Below are 26,125 nucleotides of genomic sequence, written 5' to 3' on the forward strand. Positions count from 1 at the left end.
TCACCTAGAACAGAACAACACAGACTGATAATTTATATTTTATTTTTCAACATAATCTCCATTTACAGCAATGCACTTGGTCCATCGATGTTCAAGCATCACTATCCCATCACGAAAGAATGTAACATCTTGTATTATAACAACCAGTATTTCTGGGTGAGGCCATGAACTTATTGAACAGCCCTCGTATGTTCAGCCCTGTGATGAACTGGCAAAATGTCCAGGATGTACCCCGCCTTCGCCCATAAATTGCTGGGATAGGCTCCAAGCGACCCCCATGACCCTAGTGAGGATAAAGCAGGTTCAGAAAATGAATGAATTAATGAATGAATTTGATTTTTTTCATACTAAAACAAAGTAAAAAAATTGGATTATTAGGTAAAGGTTATTATGCCTTTTTTTCTGGTCCAGCCCACTTGAGTTCACACTGGGCTGTATGTGGCTCCTAAACTAAAATGAGTTTGACACTGAATCAAATAGTGAGATGGTCCAGTCGCCTGATTGGTGAGTCCCAGTCTTGTCCCGCCTCCCTGTACACTAAACAGGTACAGAGGATGGCTTCATCAGTTCTTAACAATGACTCCCATCCTTTACGAGGTGAATTTCAGCTCCTTTCCTCTGGACGGAGGTTCTTAGTCCCAAGGTGCAGGACACAGCGTTATAAAAATAGCTTTGTTCCTGTCGCTGTCACTGAGCTCAATAAGAAATAGTGACATTGCACTTTACTAACTTATTTAGTTATTTATTCCATTTCTTTGCTCTATTTATTTTTATTTATTATTACTGTGACTTCAAATTTTTAAATATTTTAAATTGTTTAATTTTATGTTCTTATCCTGGTTTTTATCCCGGATAGTTTTTTTTTTTTTTTAATCTTTTCTGGTTTTTATTGTGTTTTATTGCATCTTGTTTTTATTTATTTGATCTTATTTATTTTATTCTTTTACTTATCCGTGCTGCTATACCGATGAATGGTGGAACACTGAGCTCTTTTTGTCCTGTCTTTTTGTCCTGTCTGTAAGTGTGATCAAGTGCCTGTCTTGCGTTGTTGTAATGCCAAGGCAATCACCTAGACTGCAAAACAAATCTACCTACGGGTATAAATAAAGTAACCTTGACCTTGACCTGCTTTAAGACATAAATCCTACATATAGCCTATTACTATCTACAGTGACTGATACCAGTGCACTCATCAGTAAACATCAGTTGTAAATTAGTACCTGTAATAAAACACATAAAAGAGGACAAGAATCAGAAAAAATAAATGTGGATGCCAGTGTGTTGAGTTGTACTTTCTAAATCTGTGAATAAGAAAATACAGCATAAAAAATAAGATATTTATAACGTGAATAATACACATAGCTCATATTGCTCAGTGAAGTACCTAAGGTCTATAGGAAAGACTTACACTCCGTCATCACTTCCTGTCTCCCACTGTGATCTATTAAAACAGTGCAGACATAAGCTGGTTCCCCACTGTCAATATGAAGCTGTCACATCTCATCTGTTTCATCATTGCTGTGTCCTGGATTAACGGTATATACATTCACAAAGCCGACTTTACATGCAATTGGAATCAATTCTTAAAAAAAATTTACTGCTAAAAGAAGAAATAAGGTTGACTATTTCCATCTGTTTTTAATGTTTGACTTCTTTTTATAGATTCTGTTGTCTAATCATGCCATTTTGTCTTTTTGCAGGGGTTCTCAGCCTAGAAAAGAAAGTATTCCAAACGCCACCTGACCTTCTGACCAACCCGAACGCCAAGGTCATTCTAACCTTTACACATCAAATCCAGAGTTATGACACTATCCTGTGGTACCAACGTCCAAAAGGAGACACTTCACTGAAGCTGATTGGCTATGTGTATTATAAAATTCCTAATATGGAGCATGCATTTGGAAGTTCCTTCAATGTAAGTGGAAATGGAGAGGAAACAGCTTATCTTCACATTGAGAATCTGAGACTCCAAGACAGCGCAGAATATTTTGGAGCAGCAAGTTATGCACAGCCATAAAAACAGTCAGTGTCTTATACAAAAACCTTTACCATGATGCAGAAGATTAGAGTGCATCAGGAGGAAACCACTGAAACCACATAGTTTTATCGCTCATCACTGAAAAAGTGTTTATTACAACTGTAAGTTTGTTTTAAGGCAACTTGTTCTGTTTCAACAAAGGACTAAAAAATACAGTGTAAAAAGGAAAATACTTCAATTATAACACAATATAAATATAGGATGTACAGTACTGTGCACGTGTCTTAAGCCACGTTTAGCTTTGTTGTGTTTACAGGGTTTAAATATGCATACATATTTGTTTGTCATTCTCTTTTCTTCATATACAAGAAAATACAGGGAATATATGCACAGCCTCAAAAGAATACACAAAAAACTGAAATAAATGGGTTCTAAAGCTTAAAGTCCCTGTTTAGTGTGACTTCTGTCCCCATAAGAAGCAGCACAAACAAAAACATCTGACATGTGTTGAATAAAACCTGGTATAAAACATTAAATATCATACTGTCTGAACAAAAGAGTTAAAGCAGAGGTCTCAAACTCATTTTCTTTCAGGGGCCACATTCAGCCTGATTTAATCTCAAGTGGGCTGGAACAGTAAAAAAAAATAGCAAAATAACCCATAAATAATGTCAACTCCAAATTTTTGTCTTCTTTTTAGTGCAAAAAACCCTCACGAAATTATGAAAATAGTGACTTTTATAAACTACCCAAACAAAAAAGATTTGAATAGCCTAAAAAGACTGAAATTTATTAAGAAAAATTAGTGCAATTTTAACAATATTATGCCTCAAGTGTGTTCTCATTGGCTGACGTTATGTGACGCTGCGTTCTCATTGGCTGACGTTCTGTGACGCTGCACTCTCATTGGCTGATATTCTGTGACGCTGCATTCTCATTGGGTGACGTTCTGTGACGCTGCGCTCTCATTGGCTGACGTTCCGTGACGCTGCGCCCTCATTGGCTGACGTTCTGTGACATTGCACTCCGATTGGCTGACGTTCTGTGACATTGCGCTCTCATTGGCTGACGTTTTGTGACGCTGCCTCCTCATTGGCTGACGTTCTGTGACGCTGCTTTCTCATTGGCTGACGTTCTGTGACGCTGCTCTCTCATTGGCTGACATTCTTTGATGCTGCTTTCTCATTGGCTGACGTTCTGTGATGCTGCGCTCTCATTGGCTGACGTTCTGTGACGCTGCGCTCTCATTGGCTGATGTTCTGTGACGCTGCTCTCTCATTGGCTGACATTCTGTGACGCTGCATTCTCATTGGCTGACGTTCTGTGACATTGCGCTTTTATTGGCTGACGTTCTGTGACGCTGCTCTCTCATTGGCTGACATTCTGTGATGCTGCTCTCTCATTGGCTGACGTTCTGTGATGCTGCATTCTCATTGGCTGACGTTCTGGGATATTGCGCTCTTATTGGCTGACGTTCTGTGACGCTGCATTCTCATTGGCTGACGTTCTGTGACGTTGCACTCTGATTTGCTGACGTTCTGTGACGCTATGCTCTCATTGGCTGACGTTCTGTGATGCTGCATTCTCATTGGCTGACGTTCTGTGACATTGCGCTCTTATTGGCTGACGTTCTGTGACGCTGCTCTCTCATTCGCTGACGTTCTGTGACGCTGCTCTCTCATTGGCTGACGTTCTGTAACATTGTGCTCTCATTGGCTGACGTTCTGTGACGCTGCGCTCTCTTTGGCTGACGTTCTGTGACGCTGCTCTCTCATTGGCTGAGGTTCTATGACGCTGCGTTAATCATCATATCGCACAGTTGTAAATCAGAACATTTCTGGACAGATGTTATAATAATGTCCTCACTTGCTTATTTTGTTCCCTATTGCTAACTGCTTGTATTAGGACTATGAGGCTTAGTTTTTAAAACACATCTAAAGAAATGACAATATTGATGTCACAAAGTAAAAGGAAATCAGATAAGTTATAAAATAATCTGATATATTCTGTATGAAATAAACAGTCTGAACAGAGGAGAGCAGCGATAACACATCACTAACAGGATGAGTATAAGCTCCTCCTTCTTCGTTACACTGACAGTAAAGAGAGACTTCACATAGATGTATAGTCACTAATGCCTTTAATTCTTTCTGTTGAAGTCACTGCTAAGATAAGGGATAAAGAGTGTCCATCTAGTGACTGAAATGTCTTTTTCCACTATGTTATTTCTACTCTTTTTGTTCACAGGTAAGAACTAGAATACTTTTAATTTCTCATGATGTGAACAGGAGCTCTCTGTTTGATTTCAGTTTTTGATCGTATTCCTGTAGATCCTGTGGTTTCATTACTTAAGATCGAACAGCAACCATTAAATCTTCTGACAAAACCTGAACAAGAAGTCCATCTACACTGTTATCATGGAGACACCAACTTTCCCTACATGCTTTGGTATCAGCACAAGTCAACAGGAGGACAACGGGCCATGAACCTGATTGGACTGCTTCACTATGAAAACAGAGACCTTGAGAAGAACTTTGAGACTCGTTTCAACATAACCGGCCATTCTAAAGGCAAAGCCCAGCTTGTCATCTCCAACGTAAACCCAGCAGACAGTGCACAGTATTTCTGCGCGGCGAGCACACAGTGGTTCAGCTCCTTTGGCTGCTTTACAAAAAGGTGCTTCCTGAAGAAAAAAGTGCACCTGCATCAAACACAATGACAGTAGTTGTTCAGTGCATTATATGTTACAGAACAAAATACACCAACCTAAGTATGCACCAGAAGAATTTGTATGTTGTATCTTTTGTATGTTTGGATTATACAGGGTGGGGAAGCAAAATTTACAATGAACATTTAGTTGTTTTTTCTCAGTAGGCACTACATCAATTGTTTTGAAACCAAACATATATTGATGTCATAATCATACCTAACACTATTATCCATACCTTTTCAGAAACTTTTGCCCATATGAGTAATCAGGAAAGCAAACGTCAAAGAGTGTGTGATTTGCTGAATGCACTCGTCACACCAAAGGAGATTTCAAAAATAGTTGGAGTGTCCATAAAGACTGTTTATCATGTAAAGAAGAGAATGACTATGAGCAAAATTATTACGAGAAAGTCTGGAAGTGGAGGAAGCAACAAAAAACGTACCAAAGCTTTTATTAAAGCTCTCAAATCCAAAATCCTAACGGATCCAACCAAATCCATGAGAAAAATAGCAATTGAACTGGAGGTAGACAACAAGACCATTAGAAATGCAGTAAAATATGATTTGAAGTTAAAATCTTACACAAGAACACCAAAACACTTGTTGACAACAGCAACAAATCCAACTTTAGCAATTTTTGGGAATCATGTTTATGGCCGCCTTCTAGCCCAGATCTAAACCCTCTGGATTCTGCTATTTGGGGCATTTTAGAACATGCTACCAATAGAACATCACACAGCAATGTCGACTTTCTTAAAGATACTATTAAAGAAGAATGGGAGAAGTTGTCACCCGAATATTTGAGGAACACTTGCGCAAGTTTCAGGAAGCGTGTGAAGGCAGTTATTGAGAAAGAAGGAGGACACATAGAATAAAAACATTTTCTATTATGTAAATTTTCTTGTGGCAAATAAATTCTTATGACTTTCAATAAACTAATTGGTCATACACTGTCTTTCAATCCCTGCCTCAAAATATTGTAAATTTTGCTTCCCCACCCTGTATATGCTGTCTCTGTATGATTGTACTTTTTATCTTTTTTGATTTATCTTTTAGCTGTCTTAACTCTTTCTTTTTAATTAATGTGCTGTAATATATTGTCTTTTTAGGGTGCGTATTGTCATCAAGCTGGGGACTACAGCAGGATATTAGCCATGTTGGCTAAAGCCAGGTGGCCATGGTTCAGGAGGTAGAGCGGGTCGTCCAATAACTGAGGGGTTGGTGGTTTGAATCCCGCTCTGTCCTAGTCTGTTCATTATGTCCTTGGGCAAGACACTTCACCCACCTTGCCTCAGTCAATCAAATTTATTTATATGGCACCAAATCGTAACAAAAGTTAGCTCATAACACTTTACATACAGAGTTGGTCGAAACCAGACTCTAAGCCAATTTACAGAAACCCAACAGAATCCTCCAGGAGCAAACACTAGTGAGTGGGGACAGTGGAAGGAAAAACTACTGTTAACAGCAGAAACCTGGAGGATGGACGTCTGCCTTGACCAGTTAGGGTTAGAGATAGAGGGTAAAGGAGGAGAAAAAGAGAGATAGAGATAGAGAGAGACTGGGGGGGAGGGGGAGAAGGGGAGAAGAAGGGGGAGACACATGGATGCAGTTGATGCACAGAAAACTGAACTAGAACTGTCAAAAGTAGATCAGCTGATGTTAGTAGAATGATTAGAAACCAGAACAAAGGTCCATGACTGTTAATACTACTACTGCAAATACAAGTACTAACAGTGGGTATACTACTACTACAAATACAATTACTAACAGTGGATATACTACTACTACAGCAGTTAGTACAAATAATACAAACCTCTACCATCTATGGAACTATTTAATAAACACTATCATAACTATATGGATAAGTGAGTGATGACGATGAAGGCAGGAGAGAGACAGGACCAGTGGTGTATGACTGTGTGAATGTTTGGTGGTGGTCAGAGGGGGGCCATAGCCACGCTTCTGTCAGCCTGTCAGCCTGCTCCAGGGCAGCTGTGGCTACAGGTGTAGTTTACCACCACCAGAGGGAGAGTGTGAGAGTGAATGAATGATGGGTCAATAATGTAAAGCGCTTTGAGTACCCAAAAAAGCGCTATAGAAATCGAATCCATTATTATTATTATTATTATTATTATTATTATTATTATTATTATTATTATAAAGCTGCCCCTTTTTACTGTTACTGATACAGTTAATTAATTGGGATTGTCCACAATACAATAAACTAATAAACTAAATTAAATTAAATGTTGAAATTAGTGTTATAGAAGGTCTGTGAATGCACAGATTTTTTGACGTCAAACGTAAATGTTGAAGTTAGCTTTATTTGCGATTCCACCATATGTACCAAATAACTTGCAGAGCAGAAGTACAAGCCATAACAAGGTTTTCCTTCGGTGAACCTGCAGAAGGATCATTCTGAAGTCACTCCGATGTGAACTTCTAATGTAATGTACCATTTCCAATGCGTAGTTGCCACATCAGATGTTATTTCACGTGAAGGGAGGGATGATAACATGCTGACAACACAATGGGAGGAGAATGACAACTTCCTAGTACAAAAAAACAAAACAAAACTATGATGCTATTTCCTCCAGAGACATTCAGCTTCAGACTCTTTCTGTGTACATTCATTTCATTTCTTCTACAGTCGAGATGATCTCCATCCTCATAAACTTGACTTTCTTTATATTCTGGGCTGCAGGTAAAGTCAACATCCACAACACAATCCCTCTTCTTTTTGTTACATCCACAGCATTTACTTATTCCATTTGAAGAGAGTTAAACACTTAAAGTATTTTAGATATAGATTATTATTAGATGATTTCAGAAATACTGTTCTTGACTTGCTTGTTTTCCTGTTTTCTATGTTTCAGGTGTTGAATCACAGACAGTCCTGATTACTCAATGGCCTCGATCCATAGTCACTCACAAAAACAGCCCAGTAGAAATGCACTGCTACCAAAATAACACCGACTACACTTATGTATACTGGTACAAACAGAGTGGAAAACATATTCAGTTAGTAGTAATGTTAGTAGGTGACATTCCAAACTATGAAGAAGAATTCAAGTCTGGTTTCAAGGCAGTGAAATCAGGAAAGCAGTGGTCTGTGAATATAACCAGCGCTCAGGAGAAAGATGGAGCTGTTTATCTGTGCGCTGCCAGTCTACACAGTGATGTGCACAGCTCAGGTCTGTGACAAAAACACTCAGCTGACACACTGCTTTTGTTCTGACACCTGACTTATAAGGACGCAAATACACAATTGAATACAGGAGGATGATGAAAAAAAAGAAGAAACAAGCAAACAAAGACAGAAAGAAAAAGATTTATCGTCTTGCTTTCATTTTCATATGATGCCTTTTTACTGTTTTTTACTCTTATTTGTTTTCATTCATCTTTAGCGACAGCTCTGCATTCTTGTGTTACTGTATTCTTGTTTTGACATCATTTTATCCATACTTTGACTTTGTCTTGCTTGTTCTCACTCTTTTGGGCTCTCTATAGTCTCTGTTTTTGTTTTGTTTCTTATATGTAAGTAAAGTATGGAAAATAATTTAAATAGAATAGGTTTAAATCATTAAGCTGGAAAAATAATAATGGTTAAATTAAGGAGAAGTGTAGGAATAAATAAGTTATAACCTCCTTGAACTCCTTTACAAATAAATGCAAGTTAATGTCATGTCATTGATGTTTCTTTTCCTCAGAATTTAGTTACATTGGATTTTTTTTTTTCTCTGTTTCTACACTTGTTTGTCACTTACTATAAATTCTTCTACAGAGTACTCTTCTTCTATTTTAATTAGGAAAATTAATACACATATACTGTATTTTACTTTAACAATGACCTAATAAAAACAACACTGTGACCCATTGTGGGTTCTGACCCAGAGTTTGGGAAAGGCAGTTAAAAAGAAACAGAAGAAGATGGAATAAAATTGTAAAACACAAAAAAGGGCAGCGCTGGAGAATGAAATTTTGCTTCAGTGGGGAAATCCTAAGTGTTAAAATGGACCTGGAGTTTACTATTATAAAAACAAAGGTAAAAAGAAAAGAAACATAGGTTACACGTCTTAGTCAAGGATGAAAAAATATCACATTAAATCAAAACACAGATACTTAAAGCACCCTCCTGTTGTCACATAAATGGGTATTTCACATGTTACCTTTTACACATTCTCTGAAAACAATTAGACAGCCGCCCTAAAAACATTTAACCAACAGGTGGAAGCACAGCACATGACATGCACTTTATCTTGCAGTTGTGGCGATGAATAAAACCACGAACAGATGAACTACACCCTCCTTCACGACACTGGGATGTGTCACTGCTCAACACTTATTTCTCACATCAGTGTTTGACAATGTCTCAATTTGTGTTAACTGTTTTTTTCCTGTATCTGATCTCATGTGAGTGCTAAGATTTTAATTTGAGTAACTAAAAAGTTCATGATTATTAATGTTAGACCTGGAAAATGAATGAATGCTGTACCATCATAGTGAATGTAAATCTGTCTCCTCATTTGTTCTTCATCCATAAACTGTTTTACCTAAATGTGTTTCCTTCACAGGTCAAGTAAGCGCCGTTACATTCCACCAGTCTGATCCTCAGATAGTGGAGAAGGACAGTGAGGTGCAGATTGACTGCAGCCATGATGATTCCACCCTCCTACTGATGCTCTGGTACCAGCACCAAAAGCAGAGCCAGTCTATGACCCTCATTGGATATGGATATGTGGGCTCACCAAACTATGAGGATCAGTTTGAGAAACAATTCAAACTAGAGAGAAAGGACATAGTGAAAGGATCTCTGATTATTTACAAAGCCAACCTGTCACACTCAGCTGTGTATTTCTGCGCTGCAAGTACACAGTGAAGTGGTTTAAAGCCACTCCCTTACTAAAAACCATCATCACTGTGTTGCACACAGACTGCATTTCAGCCAGCGTTTCTTCATTTCAACTCCAGTAACACAAATCTAGAGGATGTATCCAGATGCGATTGGACTTTTTCTCATTCTCTTTCCATGTAATATTTCACAGATTCTATTGGGACTTCTCTATATAAATGTTGTCACCTCATTCACCTCTTTTCTTTTTCCTTCACAGATTTGGTTGAAAGTGTGAAGTTCCAAACATCTGAGTCCATTCTTGTCAAACAATCTGGCAGAGAGGAAATTCACTGCAGCCATGATGATAACAGTCTCATTCGAATGCTGTGGTATCAGCAAACAAACAGCCTTTTGAGATTAATTGGATATGGTATCGCCGGTAACGAACCTGTGTATGAGAAAGAGTTTGAAGGCCAGTTTGAGATCAAAATGACAGACATGACAAGGGGAGTCCTCATCATCCACAGTGGGAATGCGTCACACTCAGCTGTGTATTTCTGCGCTGCCAGTACACAGTGAAGTGGTTTAAAGCCACTCCCTTACTAAAAACCATCATCACTGTGTTGCACACAGACTGCATTTCAGCCAGCGTCTCTTCATTCCAACTCCAGTAACACAAATCTAGAGGATGTATCCAGATGCGATTGGACTTTTTCTCATTCTCTTTCCATGTAATATTTCACAGATTCTATTGGGACTTCTCTATATAAATTTTGTCACCTTGGATTCACCACTTTTCTTTTCTTTTTCCTTCACAGATTTGGCCGAAAGTGTGAAGTTCCAAACATCTGAGTCCATTCTTGTCAAACAATCTGGCAGAGAGGAAATTCACTGCAGCCATGATGTTGAGAGTCTCATTCGAATGCAGTGGTATCAGCAAACAAACAGCCTTTTGAGATTAATTGGATATGGTATCGCCGGTAACGAACCTGTGTATGAGAAAGAGTTTGAAGGCCAGTTTGAGATCAAAATGACAGACATGACAAGGGGAGTCCTCATCATCCACAGTGGGAATGCGTCACACTCAGCTGTGTTTTTCTGCGCTGCCAGTAGGACTGCACAGTGACGTGGTTTAAAGCCACTCCCTTACTAAAAACCCCCATCATCTTGTTGCACACAGAGTCTCTTCATCTACAGACATTGGATTTCAACTACAGAATCACTAACGTAGAGGATGTATCCAGATGTGTTCAGATTTCTGTGTAATCTTTCACAGATATTCTTTTGGGAATTCTATCCATGAGAACTAGTTTGAGATTACAGTGAAATTCATCATCATCCACAGTGGGGATGTGTCACACTGGGCTGTGTGTTTCTGTGCTGCCAGTGTTATAGAAACTGAAAGATAATGTCGAACTGCTGCCATCAGGCAAAAGGTACAGAAGTCTGAAAAGCAGAACAACCAGAATGATCAACAGCTGCCTTCCACAAGCTGTTACACTCTTAAACTGCTGACCACTTTTATATTATTCCCATCCCCTGTTTATCATTGCTATTTATTTATTATACTTATTTATTATACAGCCACTGCTTAGTGTCTTAGGGATGTGTGTGTGTGTGTGTGTGTGTGTGTGCGTGTGTGTGTGTGTGTGAGTGTGTGTGTAGGTGTGTAGGTGTGTGTGTAGGTGTGTGTGTGGTGGAGTTGAGGCTGAATGGGATAATTGTGTGATGAGTGCCTTGTATTTTTAATTTTTCTAATTGTATTTACATTGTTGAGTGCCTCATGTTTTTAATTGTCTGTTCGGGATCCCAATAAAGAAACACTGTCTCAGTTTGTGTGCACTACTGCTGTGTGTGCCGCCTAATCAGTCCTGTTCCCAGTAGATCACCACATATGTCGTGTAATAACAACCCTCCCTCCATTCCATCTATGTTGTATATATATATATATTCAAATCCATATTTATATATATATTTTTCTATATTTATAACCATTGCACTACATACCAAACCATATTTGCACTCTCCTTTTTAAACACTTTTTCTTTTATTCAAATTTATGACTGTTTGTTTTATGTGTATGTTTATGTGTATGTGTATGTTTATGTGTATGTTTTATGCTGCCGTTAACACTGTGAATTTCCCCATTGTGGGATCAATAAAGGAATATCTTATCTTATCTTATCTTATCTTATCTTATCTTATCTTATCTTATCTTATCTTATCTTATCTTATCTTATCTTATCTTATCTCTTAATGACAATAAAGTTTGATTTGATAACTTTTAAGCCACCTCTTAGGCTGCAGTCTACACACTTTGCGTCCTGGATCTGCAAATAAGATGTCTACAGCCCAAGGTTCATAGACATGTTTCCCCCCAAACTATCTGTTTCTGTCTCCTTTAGTGGACTTGTGTTTCAGTTGCTGTATTGTCCTTCAGGTTGGGCGATCACTGGGGTTATATCACTTTGTACAATGTGAAGTGCATTCATAGTCTTTAATCTCCTGCACTGTGCAATCTGTTCTTACAAGCCTGAGTCATAATGAGTACAACACAGGACTTATTAAAGGTATTAGACCAGGGATTCCCAAAGTGGGGTATGTGCACCCCCAGGGGTACTTGGAAGAAGCCCAGCCCAAAAAAAAGAAAAAAAAAAAAAAATAAATAATGAGAATCAATGCTGAAATATAAAACACAATAAATACATTCATATAATAATTTTACTGTCACTCATCTTGTTTAAGCTTTGGTAACATTTTGAGAACATTTTTATTTCATATTAATCAAAATGAGTTTATTTGAGTAGCTAAGTAATTATTTTGGGTTGATGGAGGGTTCATTTATTAATTAATGACCAATTTATTTATTTTTCTTATCAGTGAAAGAGGGCACTTTTCAGTTTATATTTTGCACACAAAATTTACTTTAAAATATTTGTTATTTTTTATATATTACAGTTAAATGTATGTTGTGTGTGACAAAGTTTTGAAAATGTAAACAGACACCTTTGTCACAGGAGCAAGTTTTGCCTAATTTTTTAAAATCAAAAATGCAGAAGCAAGAGTTAGGGGTACTTGTCTAAAAAAGTATATTTCAGGGGGTACTCCACTGTAAAAAGTTCGAGAACCACTGATGTGAGGCATATCCATAGGATGTATGCACATAGCATAAAATGTATTGGTTACACATGGCAACATATATTTTTATTTTGCACATGTATTAATTTCCATATCAGTCCTACTTATGTGATCATGTGACCCTATGTTTCCTTTATGCAGAACAGAGGGTTGTGTCTGCACCATTCAGCAGTGAGAAGACTCATCACTAACATGGTCTTCACAATCGTTTATCTGTCTCTTCTTTTACACTCAGGTAGGATCTTTGTACCACATTCTGATGGGGGTTTTATATCTAACTGGTACTTGAATGACAGTTCTCTTTAACTCATAAGGACCCAGTGTTACGTTTGTAGCAGTTCACAGATGATTTTTTTTCTCTATATTTAACCTTCCTTAAGTGATTTCCCAGCATTTATTGTAATATTATCTTCTGTATTTTGTGGGGTTTTTTTTTGTCCTTTTTTCTGTAAGAATCAGGTGTTTCTCTACATTTAATTCATTGATCATGTAGATGTCCATAAAAGCTCAGAGTAAAGTTGAGGGTTATTATATCAAAAACAGAGAAAACTGAAGAAAAAGTGACTTTTTCAGCGAATCTGTCATTAACTGAACATAAACCAAGTGTCTCCATCCACTGTCATTGATCCAACTCCATGGGTTTTACTGGTGAATCAATGTTGTAGAAGATGACGGTGTTTCCACAATAACTACAGAGCCTCTGAACGTCCAAATGGGTCATATCTGATGATCAGGAAAAGCTTACAAACTGCATTTTACACCAGTTATTTCCATGTATTGATAGGATTAATGGATCAACAGTTTACATCAGTAGATGGTTTTGGTCGACAGTGGATGTTTGGGTCTTTATGAGTTAAATCTGCATATTTGAGTTAATGTACCGTTCTGTGCCTTAATGTGTTGCAGGTCTTACCGTTGTAGTTCTTCAGCCTGGAGATCAGTGTTTTCAACCAGGAGATACAGTGACTTTAAAGTGCAGTTTGGGTTCAGGGTTCGACATGAGCAGTTACACCATGTTCTGGTACCGACAGGGTGTCTACGGAGCCCCTCTGGAGTTTCTCACCAAAGAGCATGACCAAAGTGTGGGTCGCATCCAGTCATCTATTGATGGATCCAAAAACAGCTTCACAATTCAGATCAGTGAGCTGCTTCTGAACGACAGCAGCACCTACTACTGCGCTGCCAGTCACAGTGATGCTAACGGACCAGAGAGTCGTACAAATAGGAATCTGGCTGTCACACAGATGGCGTACACACAGGAAAGAGCTGTGGCTGTTTTGATTTTTAATCTAACAGGCTATGAAGCTACTAATGTGAGTGGGGACAGATGGATATACATAAAGGTACATCTCAAAAAATCGGAATATCATGAAAAAGTTCAATATTTTTTGTCACTCATTTCAGAAAGTGAAACCCATATATTATATAGACTCATTAGACATAGAGTGAAATATTTCAAGCCTTATTTCTTGAAATTTTGATGATTATGGCTTACAGATAAGGAAAACCCAAAATTCAGTATCTCAGAAAATTTGAATATTGTAGAAAATCAATTTAAAAAAGGATATTTTAAACAGAAATGTGAGGCTTCTGAAGAGTATGTTCATTTCTGTGTGCTTAAGACTTGGTTGGGCCTCCTTTTGCACACCACACTGATGCAGTAATTCATGTAAAAGGAGGCCCAACTAAGTCTTAAGTACATAGTAATTAACATAATTTTCAGAAGCCTCACATTTCTGTTTAAAATATCCTTTTTTAATTGATTTTATACAATATTCAAATTTTCTGAGATACTCAATTTTGGGTTTTCATTCTCTGTAAGCCATAATTATCAAAATTTCAAGAAATAAGGCTTGAAATATTTCACTCTATGTCTAATGAGTCTATATAATATATGGGTTTCACTTTCTGAAATGAGTGACAAAAAATATTGAACTTTTTCATGATATTCTAATTTTTTGAGATGTACCTGTATATTTAGTTTAGTTTACACATGGAATGTCACAAATGAAAAAGAGGAAGTCATGATGGAGCAACATGGAGGTCTACTTTTACTTCTGTTGACATAAATGGCTCAGTTTATGTCTAATTTGTGTATAATTGTTCACTAATGAAAACACAATAGTGAATATAACATCCTCCTAAACCACCTACATCTCACATAAACCATCTGCAAACAAATGATGTGGTCTGAGAACAACAGTAGATGTAATTTAATGCTTTTTATTGCTTTTTTTCACCCCCTTATTAAACTTGTTACGTCCTATTTTCTCTGTATGTGGTTATCCTTTTGATTTATTTATTTTTATTACTTTTTGTTTTACATTTATTTGTAATTTATGTTAAACGTTAATAATTACATTATCCCATAAAGACCCAAACATCCATTGGTGATCAAGAGCTAATATAAAATGTTTATTATCTTATGATCCACTAATCCTATTAATATGTGTAAATAATAGTTGTAAAATGCAGTTTTTCATCTTTTCATGGTCATCAGATATGACCCATTTGGACGTTCAGAGGCTCCGTAGTGCGCGTGGAAACACTGTCATCCTCTACAACACTGATTCACAGGAAAACCCATGCAGCTGGATCAATTACAGTGGATGGAGATACTTTGTTTATGTTTTCTTATTGATATATTTTGCTGAAAAAAATCACTTTTTCTTAGTCTTATCTGTTTTTATGTAATAACCTTTAAATTTACTTTGAGTTTTCATGAACATCTAAATTAAGTATAGGGAATTAAATATAGGAAAATACATGATTTACAATGAAACATGCAAAAATAGAGGATAATACAATAATAACTGGTGGTAAATCACTTAAGAAATGTTTAAATAGAGAGAAAAATGTATTTGGGAACTGACACAGAAATAGCACTGAGTCTATATGGGTTATAATGTCATGTGCATTAGTTATAGTGTATGTATTGTACATCCTCATTGTATCTCTTCACACTTTTTGAGGTGATTTTCAGGTCAAAGTATGTTTTTATCACTCAGTAGCCACCAGGAGGCTCTGTTTGTTGTGCTCTGCATGATAATAGGCAGTGATCACCTGAAATACTATAAAAACTGAGAGAAGAGGCAGCGTGTGAGTATTATAGCAGCAACCGTAGAGCTTAATAGATGTTAGCAGAGTTAGATTTTAAATATAGATGACTAGATGTTTGTTTTTTACAGTATGAGCTCTATGAAAACTGAGATCTTAGTGGTGGTTACTCTCTTTTCTTGTAAGAACATTTCAGATAAAGGGAATCATCAATGTTTGTTCTTCAATATTTTCTTGTTGAAACTCTTTATTTCTGTTTCTTTCAGATTATTGCTTCGGTGTGAACATCCAGCAGCCTCCTGATGTATTCAGTCAGATCTTAGACACTTCTGTTACACTGCAATGTGAACAAGATAACGGGGAATTTTACTACATGTACTGGTACAAACAGAGCACCAGTGGACGAATACAGCTGTTAATGTACTCTGTTGGTAAAGGTGCAACAAACAGCGAGTATGTCATTGAAAGTAAATACAGCATGTCTCGGCCTGCGGTGCTGAATTCAACTCTGCAGATCCACTCTGTTGAGGCTGCAGATTCAGCTGTGTATTACTGTGCCTCAAGCAAAGCACAATGCTACAGAAAGCCCCAGGAGCTAAACAACAACCTCAAGAACAAATGAGCCACAGGAGTATCAGATTTTTTTTTTTATTTTTATTTTTTCAGGGCAGCAAACTAATATGAGCATGAAAAATTATGCATGCAAAAAGTTTTTCTGTGGGTTTCTCAATATACTTTTTCACATTCTGAGTGGATTAAATAAAAAAAAAGATTAACCCTTCAAAAGCTACTGTAATAAACAGAGGCTGCATCATACACTGTTGTGCTTTTTTTTAATTTGGTGTTATCTTCATATATTTATGATTAGGCCTACCTTCCTAAAAGAATAAGAACTAAAAGTAAAATGATACTAAAACTGCTTCTCCACAGCGTATCACCACAGAGCTGATAAGTTTAGATAAGTGAACAGGTGTTTACACTGGGATTATTCAACCTTTATTCTTCTGTTTCAGCCCATACAGAGTCTCAACTGTGTCATAATCTGCTAATGTTTGCATTTTATTGCAATGTTTAATTCTGTGTGAAGCCTGATCAGATCAAAACATGTCAACTGTAAAAGAGTTATCTCACACTGACATCTAGAGGGTTCATGTGGGATTACGCTTAAATAAACATGCAGACATCAAGAGTTTCATCTGAATCACAAGAGGGTTATTTACCTGAACTATGAGGATAAATATTACCATTTTCAAGCCATACTCAAGGTACTACTTATTATGTGTACAAAGGAGATATGAAAAACACTTCAGACCATTTCTAATTATTTCACATTGATCACTATTACTATTAGACATTACGACTACTGCAGCAATACATTATTTCAAAGTATTCTGTTGTGTAAAAATAATGTTATCTGCAGTAATGGGATAAAAAAAAAAAAAAACAATAATAAAACAACCTGATGGTGAGTCTCACCTGTGTGGGGGTGTTTTCTCTCTCACCCATTTGATAATAATAATTAATACTGTCATGCCATTATTCATTGACATTTATCAAACAGTGAAACTCTCTTTTGTTGCAGTGTGAGGTACAAAATAGCTGCTTATTTATGCACTCTATGACCTTTACTCTTCTGACTCTCAGGCTCAAGAATCATTTGTGATTAGAAACCTCACATCTTTATATAATGAAACTCCGAAAGTAAACTGACAAAAATCTGTAATGTCGAAAAATTTGTTTGACAGCATCACTGACACCCCCATCATGTAAAAGCTACTTCTCTCCACTTATTTTTTTGAGCTTCACTCGGTTTTGTTTTCTTAAATTAATCATCAAATATATCAGCTGTTTAGTTCCAGAGCCTTTTTTCATATAAATCCAGCAATAGAAACAGAGGAGTGAATTGTAAAATATATCAAGTGAAATTAGAGCGATTACAAATGCAATTTTTTTTTTCAGAAATATTGAGGAATGCCTGAAAACAAACCAGAGCTGGAGCCAAAATTGCACTAAGTAATTTGTTATATTTCTAAATCTGGGGTTTAATGACTAAAAACTCAGACTATTGTGTAAAAGACTGCACTGTTGTGTGATTTTTTTTCATGCTTTATGGCATTACAGTTTATTTTACCCCTGTACTTTAAAATGTATTTTTAATACTTGATAGTTTTTCTGCTTTCAAATTCATTCTTTTTTCATAACATTTCTTCTTATAGTGCATATGACCACATTTTTAAAGGAGATATATATATGGTAGGTATTATTAAAATGCAATATTATCATTATTACTTGACATAGCAAATATCAGAATCATTTTTTTGGACAATAGCTCATTATTTTTGGTATAAATCAAAAGTAAAATAAAACAAAGAAACCTGTGGAAATAGTTGAACCACTTGGAGGGAATGGAGTCTGCGAAAACATATCTGTATAACTTGCCAAATTTTTTAAAAATTCCTCTAAGATAAGGGAGAATATGTATTTAGATTCTGATTTAAATAAAATTATTTGATAGATAACATTCAATAGATTGTCATTTGAATGCATTCTGTGCCATACATCACTCCAATAGTCATAATAATAGTTAGTAGTAGTAGTAGTTATAATAATAATAATAATAATAATAATAATAATAATAATAATAAAATCATAAAAATTAGTAGTACTAATATTATTAATAATATATATATAGAAGAAGAAGAAGAAATGTATATTTTTTTCTGTTGAATACTAACTTCTAGATGCCTTTACATCCTTATTCCCACTTTCTTGTTAAATATCTGTCACATATGTATTTTGTCGTGTGTGAGGGAGGTGGGGGGTGAAAGAGGTGTGACCAACGTATGTGTCACTTCCTCTCAGCTGTTGTTAAAACAACACAAACTACAAAAACACTTCCCTTGTTGCTTCTTTTCTTAGGCATCACAGAAATAGCTGCAGTCAGGTTGGAGCTCATGGAGGCGTCAGATGGGGTCGACCTGAACAGCTGCTCCCACAGACGAACAGAGATGGAGGCTGAGATATGGAGGAGCCGAGAGGGGGGAGGACAGGGGAGGGGGGCGAACAGAAGGAAGGTTTTTGTACGATGAGTTTTCATCGTGGGGACAGGGGGCCACGGTGATACAATCCCATAGAGCCGCCGTACAAAAACCTCCTCCCATTCAAACCCATAGAACACACAGAAACATGCTCCTGTAGAGACTTTGTAGGACAGAAAACAGAAATATTCCAAGGAGCAACAGTGTTAAACCAATCTGACAACAGAATATTCACTTAAATGAGAAAAAGTAGCTGTAATAAAGTTTAGAATAATGTCTAATGTGACATTTTGGAGGACTGCTTTACTCTCTTTGACAAAACAAGACAAATATGGACAATATCAAAGACAGCATGAACCATCCTACATGTTAAAACCCACTTCATCTTCTGGATTATGTGAGTTTGTCTTAACACACCGACCTTTGGAAGATTTTTTTTACTTTTTGATTGAGGAAACATTCAGTGTGACAATGCAGGTGAAGCTTTCTTTGGAAAAGGAACTAAACTCACAGTTTTGGGTAAGTCAGAGCTTTCACAGCTTCATATAACTGCACGTAGAGTTAAATAAAAGACATTAGTGTTAGAATTTAAGGAATAACATATTGTTGTAAAAAGCTGAAATATTGAGCTGAAGTGAGAACACTGTGAGCAGTAATTATCCTGCTTACTTTGGCCAAGGCACAAAACTCACAATTTTGGGTAAGTCAGAGCTTTTACAGCTTCATGTAACTGCAGACAGAGTTAAATATAAGACATTGCTGTTAGAATTTAAGGAATAATACACTGTTGTAAAAAGCTGAAATATTGAGCTGAAGTGAGAACACTGTGAGCTATGGTAATCCTGCTTACTTTGGCAAAGGAACAAAACTGACTGTTTTAGGTAAGTTAAAGCTCTAACAGTTTCATAAAACTGCAGATAGAGTTAAATAAAAGACATTAGTGTTAGAATTCAAGGAATAATACAGCGTTGTAAAAAGCTGAAATATTGAGCTGATGTGAGAACACTGTGAGCTATACTGATCCTGCTTACTTTGGCCAAGGAACGAAACTGACTGTTTTAGGTAAATACAACCATTTATTACTGTGTTTAAGTGACTGTTACATTGCGTTAGAGTTGATTTATGTATTGAATATAGGTAAAAACTATTCAAAGATAACATTGGTAAAAAAAAAATGAGGGGAGTTTGATGCCTGGTGTTCGTACACTGTGACCAACACTCAACCTGCTTACTTTGGACAAGGAACCAAACTCACTGTTTTAGGTAAATATAGCTGTTTGTTACTATATTTTAGTGACATACACATTGCTTCTGAATTCTAATATTTACAAAAAAGTGTAGTAAAAAGTAAAATGCCCGCAGATTATTCTGGTAGGGGATGAGATAGAAGTTTGATGCTCAGTATTTCAGCACTGTGACACTAACAGAGAAGCTTACTTTGGCCCAGGAACCAAACTAACTGTTTTAGGTAAATATAGCAGTTTATTATTATATTTCTGTGTCTGTCAAACTGTTTAAAAGTTGCTGTATACGGATAAGTATTGGTAAAATTATTCAAAGTCAATATTGGTTGAGAATGAGATAAGAGTTTGATGCTCAGTATTTCAGCACTGTGACAGTAACACAGAAGCTTACTTTGGAAAAGGAACCAAACTAACTGTTTTAGGTAAATATAACAGTTTATTATTATATTTACATGTCTGTCAAACTGTTTAAAAGTTGCTGTATGGATAAGTATTGGTAAAATTATTCAAAGTCAATATTGGTAGAGAATGAGACAGAAGTTTGATGCTCAGTATTTCAGCACTGTGACACTGGCAGCGAAGCTTACTTTGGAAAAGGAACTAAACTCACAGTCTTAGGTAAATATTTATCTTTATTCTGTATTATTCAAGATCCACTCAGTCGTATTGGAGATAATTCACAAAGAGAATGAGACAGTTTGATGCACAGTATTTCAGCACTGTGACAATGCTGAAGCTTACTTCGGAAAAGGAACTAAACTCACTGTTTTGGGTAAGATTAAAAAAAAATATTTATATATATATATAACTGGATTAAGTGATCGTGTAGGAAGTGTACTGTACTCGACTGAATTCAGCTCAGGACTTTTTCACATTAAGCCGAAAACGTTATGTCAGTTATGCAGCTTATATCAACCATAGCACAAAACTGACTCTTCTTAAAAACTTGGAGATAATTCACAAAGAGAATGAGAGAGTTTGATTCACAGTATTTCAGCACTGTGACAATGATGAAGCTTACTTTGGAAAAGGAACTAAACTCACTGTTTTGGGTAAGATAAAAAAAAATACATGTATGTAAGTGGATGAAGTGATTCTTTAGGAAGTGTAGCTGAATTCAGCTCAGGACTTTTTGGCATTGAGCCTAAACGCTGTGACAACTATGAGGCTTATTTTGGCCACGGAACAAAACTGACTGTTCTTGGTAAGTAAGACGTCCAAATATCTACTCAGGAGTTAAATATGTATGACATGAAAGTCTCAGAAATTATTTGAGTATAGATTGATTTGTAAAAAAGCAAAGTAGAAACAGTGTTGTGTATAGATTTGAGCACTGTACATGTGCACTGTGACACTGGTGCTAATGAGGCTTACTTCGGCGGAGGAACAAAAGTAACTGTTTTAGGTAAGAAATGTACTTAAATGGTTGAAATATTGTCTTAGATGTGGAATACATGCAGGAATACATGAACCTTGAAAATAGAAGTAGATTCACTGGAAATTCTTTATGATAAAAAACAGTCAAAGTTGTAAAAAAGTCATAGATGAGCAGATGGAGAAGCAATAGGAAGAGTTTTTGTAACTGTCGAAAAGCTCCGTGCACTTACTCAGAGGCTTACTTTGGAGCTGGAACTAAACTCACAGTTTTAGGTAAGAAATGCTAAAAATGATCCAACTGAGCATGATTCAGACTGTTTATGGGTGAGGTATATGGTTAATGTTAAAACTGAGCATTTACACATTTTATTTGATGGTAGTGAATACAGTGTAAGAACGTAAAATTGTGAAAAAATTTGACAAAATTAGTTAGTTTGTGCTGTAAAATAAGTGTTCCCCTGTGTATTCTGGTTAATGCGCTGCAGTAATAAAACATTTGGCTCTATGCCGGGTTATTACTTTCATAGCGAGTTCTTATCAGCTCTGTGGAACGCTGTGAGTTCTCAGTCAGAGGCTTATTTTGGAGCTGGAACTAAACTCACTGTTTTAGGTAAGAGGATTAAAATATATCAATTATCAGACACTAAAATGGAAATTTGTTGTATTTAGTGCTATTTAGGTGTTTTTTGATTTTCTCTTTAACTGTAAATGGAGTTGAAATAATGTCAGAGAGTGATTTAAATGGATAAAAGTGATGTTTCTTCTAAAATGTATCAGATAGTTTAAAGGTTTTAAGTGTAAAGCAATGAAAAGGTTTAAGTTAATGTGTAGAGAGCACAAAGAGTTTTTTAGCTCTCAGTGTTGAACGGTTGAACAGTTTTTTCTGTAGCTGTGTAGCAGTGTGAGCAACTATGAACCTGCTCACTTTGGAAAGGGCACCAAGCTGACAGTGTTAGGTAAGAAAATGATAAAAAAAAAAAATAATGTGCAGAAATGCTTTATATGTCACAATCTACAAAACTGTAACCACAAAGTTTAATGAAAAACAAAAATTATGCTGTTTATCTTTGTGAATTACAATCCTAGTATATGTTTGCAAGAAAAAGTGTATGTAAAATCTGCATCATCTATTATTTTAGATGACTCTCATTGAAATGGTAGACATAAAATGTATTTCTTTACGTGACATTAAGAAAACGTACTAAAAGAAGGAGAAATAACAGTATTGTGCTCATACTGTACAGGTCTGTAACAGCTTTAAAAATACAACAGAAGAGGTTTAGGGTTTTTATTTAGCTTGTGTAGATCTTTGTCAGTTTTTTACTTGTGAGTCAGTGCTGTGCTCAGGCTCTTATCCTGCATACTTTGGAGAAGGAACAAAGCTAACTGTTGTCGGTAGGGTCAAAACTTCTCAAAACTTAACTTTAATCGAAGAAAAAGAAAATATTTGTAACCCAGTGTGAGCTCAGTAATCAGGTATGTTTGGTGTTAACCCATAAAGACTCAAAGAGCAATGAAACCATCTACTGATCTAAAATGTTTAATACCTGTTAATCCAGTAATCCTATCAATACATGTAAATGATTGGTGTAAAATACAGTTTGTCATCTTTTCATGGTCATCAGATAGTTGGATCAATGACAGTGGATGGAGATGCTTGTTTTTACATTCAGTTATTAATATCTTTGCCGAAAAAGTCCTTTTTTTCTCAGTTTTACCTGTTTCTGATAGAAAAACCTTCAACTTTGATCTGAGTTTTAATGAACATCTACATAATCAGTGAATTAAATACACGAAAATACCTGTTATATACTTAAAAATGCAAAATATAGAGGATAATATAATAATAAATGGTGATAAATCACTTAAGAAAGGTTAGATAGAGAGAAAATTCATTTGAGAACTGACACAAAAGTAGCTCTGGGTCTTTATGGGTTAAAGTTCTGTTAAAGTGTTTTTGTATGCGACTAATGTATAAAGTACTATATATTGTTTGGCAGCGAATCTATAAAGTTTAATAAATTGACTCATTTTATTTTTACTGCAGAAAGAGAAGTCAAGGAACCAACAGTGAAACTTCTTAAACCTTCACACAATGAATGCCGAAACAAGAAAGATCCAAATAAGAGGAAGAAGACCTTGGTGTGTCTGGCCACTGATTTCTACCCAGACCATGTCAATGTGTCCTGGGAGGTCAACGGGAACCCTGTCAAAGAGGAAGTGGCGACGGACAACTATGCCCAGAAGAAAGGAGACTTCTACTCCATCACCAGCCGGCTGAGGGTCCCATATAAAGACTGGCACAATCCTGACAATCTGTTCAAATGCACTGTCAACTTCTTCAATGGGACTGTATGGAATCATCATTCTCGTTATACCCATGGAGTTAAAGGTAGCTTCATCTGGAACCTATAAATGACCTTATCATGACTATTTTGTGATTAATCATGTGTAAGATTTTCTGTTTTTGTGTTAATATCTTTTTTCAGGTAACTCAACAGAAGGGAACGCCATGACAAGAGGTAAAATATTGTTTTATATCATACTATAGCTGAATACAACAGTGTTTCTATAGGTTGTTTGTGATGGAAGAAGTATAATATGGAAGTAAAAGTATCACAATGTAAAAAATAATAGTAAAAGTCTTTTCATTACCAATAACAGTTTTTTTTTTTTCTGGAGCACAGCATTGTCCACTTCAGATTAAATTGTTTATATCTTTACATAACCTGACTGAAATACATCACTGTGTTTGTCTAATGTGTGTTTGGCTTATATTAATACTAGATACATTATTCAGTTGGCATACTAAGAATCATAAATCATTTGGGGAACACTTTATATTAAGACACACATATTCACCATTAATTAGCTGCTTACAAACATGTATAATAGTAGCATACTAATTAGGAGCTTATATAGGGGAAATTCTCAGTTAAAGGTCTAGTAAGAGTAGAATAAGGTCTTGCAGAATATGGTATTAATTAAGGATTTATAATGACTAACAAATAGTTAGTATGCTACTAATATACATGTTTGTAAGCAGCTAACTAATGGTGCACTGGAAAAAATCAAAATCCTACCAAATGTATTTTTCTCATTTCTAGTCAAAATATCTCATCACATTTAAAATAATAATCACCTAAAGAGTAACTTTTCAGTGAGATATAACAGCTTATTTTTAGACAATAGACCTTGAAAATCTTATTTCAAGAAATCTTACCAAGATAATTTTCATCTGTTCCATTGGCAGATTTTTTTTGTTTGAATTAAGCAAAAAAAAAAAAAAAGAAGAAAAAAAAGAAAAAAAACCCAACCTTGAATTAAAAATAAATAAATAAATAAAAAATCTGCCAGTGGAACAAATGAAAATTATCTTGGTAAGATTTCTTGAAATAAGATTTTCAAGTTCTATTGTCTAAAAATAAGTTCTTAAATCTCACTGAAAAGTTAATCTTTAGGTGATTATGTCTTATTTTAAGTGTGATGAAATGTTTTGACAAGAAATGAGAAAAATACACTTGGTAAGATTTAGACTTTTTCAGTGTGAATATGTGTCTTAATATAAAGTGTTACTATCATTTTTATTTTAATTTTCTGTCAGTAGCTTGAATCTACAAAGTGGCTAGAAACTATAGTTACATGTGATAAAAGTAGTGCAGAAAAAGTTAAATATTTATCTCCAAAATGTATAAAGTAGCAAAAAATTACAATACATGTATAGGTACTTTGAAATTATGTTTTTGAACGCAGACGTTTTGTTCGCAGTGGACTGTTCTCACAGGATGATATTAAAACTTGTTCTAAAGAAGAGCATCTTCTACTAGTTTCTTGAAAAACATGTTTGTGGTCACTGAAGTGTAATAAACACCGCTGTGTATCTGACAGATGGCTATGAAGTATTTACATAGATACCAGACGTAAATACAGCGCAGTATATTTACTCTTAAATAACAATCTTCATTCATTTCTGCAGAGAAATATTTGAAGATCTCAAACGCTGCCAAGCTGTCGTACGGAGTTTTCATCATCAAGAGCTGCCTCTATGGGGTCTTTGTTGCCTTTATGGTGTGGAAGCTTCAGGTTTGTCCCCTGTACTGTTTATCTCACCTCATATGTTACTTATTCCTTCAATTTTGACCAAGAAGTAGTAAAAAAAACTGGTATATTTTTGTTGCAGGGTTCAGCAGAGAAGCAGAACAACTGAGAGAAGCAGAAGCAGAGACCAAAGATATCTGGAAGTCTTCTGATTAAGGAGGTTCTGTAAAATAAAGTTAAAACAGAGATGCTAAATACAATCAATGTGGTGTTAAAACTGTACAATGAAGGATAAGAGTCAGATTCTTAAACCTGTTCAATTCATATTCTTAGTAAACTGCTTAAGCTGTGGTATGTATGTAGAGTGTTGTCATTCAAATGCTTAAAAATTCTGCTTGTAAAACAGATATTAGTTTCTATTCTACAATAAAACTTTTGCACAATATGGTGCGTATCATGAGAACTGATGTAAGAGTCTGTCAAGAATTGGAAGTCTCCCTTATCTCATCCATTCACTGTCAATTTTCCAGGTAGTTTGTAGGATTTTTAATTTATCTTGTTTTCTGATAAATCAAATGGGACTGATTACGGACTGGTTCTTTGCATCATTATTAGCCCATAAAGACCCAAATATATAGCAGTGACCAAGAGCATCTCCTGATCTAAAATGTTTAATAACCTTACAGCCACTAATCCTATCAATACATGT

The 26,125-nt window shown here is 35.8% G+C and overlaps 1 protein-coding gene across 2 annotated transcripts; it reads left to right on the forward strand.

Annotated features, from left to right (window-relative positions):
- The first annotated feature begins 7,300 nt into the window (after nt 1-7,300).
- LOC115414210 (T-cell receptor beta-2 chain C region) lies at nt 7,301-25,861 on the forward strand. 2 transcript variants are annotated; one of them, XM_075353456.1, is made up of 9 exons: nt 7,301-7,394; nt 7,567-7,884; nt 9,265-9,561; nt 18,770-18,776; nt 19,405-19,457; nt 23,426-23,770; nt 23,868-23,900; nt 25,355-25,461; nt 25,559-25,861. In XM_075353456.1, the coding sequence occupies exons 1-9, from the start codon at nt 7,346-7,348 to the stop codon at nt 25,583-25,585; spliced, it is 1,236 nt and encodes a 411-aa protein (XP_075209571.1). In that variant the 5' UTR covers nt 7,301-7,345; the 3' UTR covers nt 25,586-25,861. The 2 variants fall into 2 exon arrangements, with proteins under 2 accessions (XP_075209571.1, XP_075209572.1); XM_075353457.1 differs by lacking the exons at nt 9,265-9,561; nt 18,770-18,776; nt 19,405-19,457 and adding an exon at nt 22,714-22,773 and having other exon boundaries at nt 7,308-7,394; nt 7,567-7,857.
- The last annotated feature ends 264 nt before the right edge of the window (nt 25,862-26,125 follow it).

The sequence above is a fragment of the Sphaeramia orbicularis genome, chromosome 22 (assembly GCF_902148855.1).
Source record: "Sphaeramia orbicularis chromosome 22, fSphaOr1.1, whole genome shotgun sequence".
In the NCBI taxonomy this organism is placed as follows: domain Eukaryota; kingdom Metazoa; phylum Chordata; class Actinopteri; order Kurtiformes; family Apogonidae; genus Sphaeramia; species Sphaeramia orbicularis.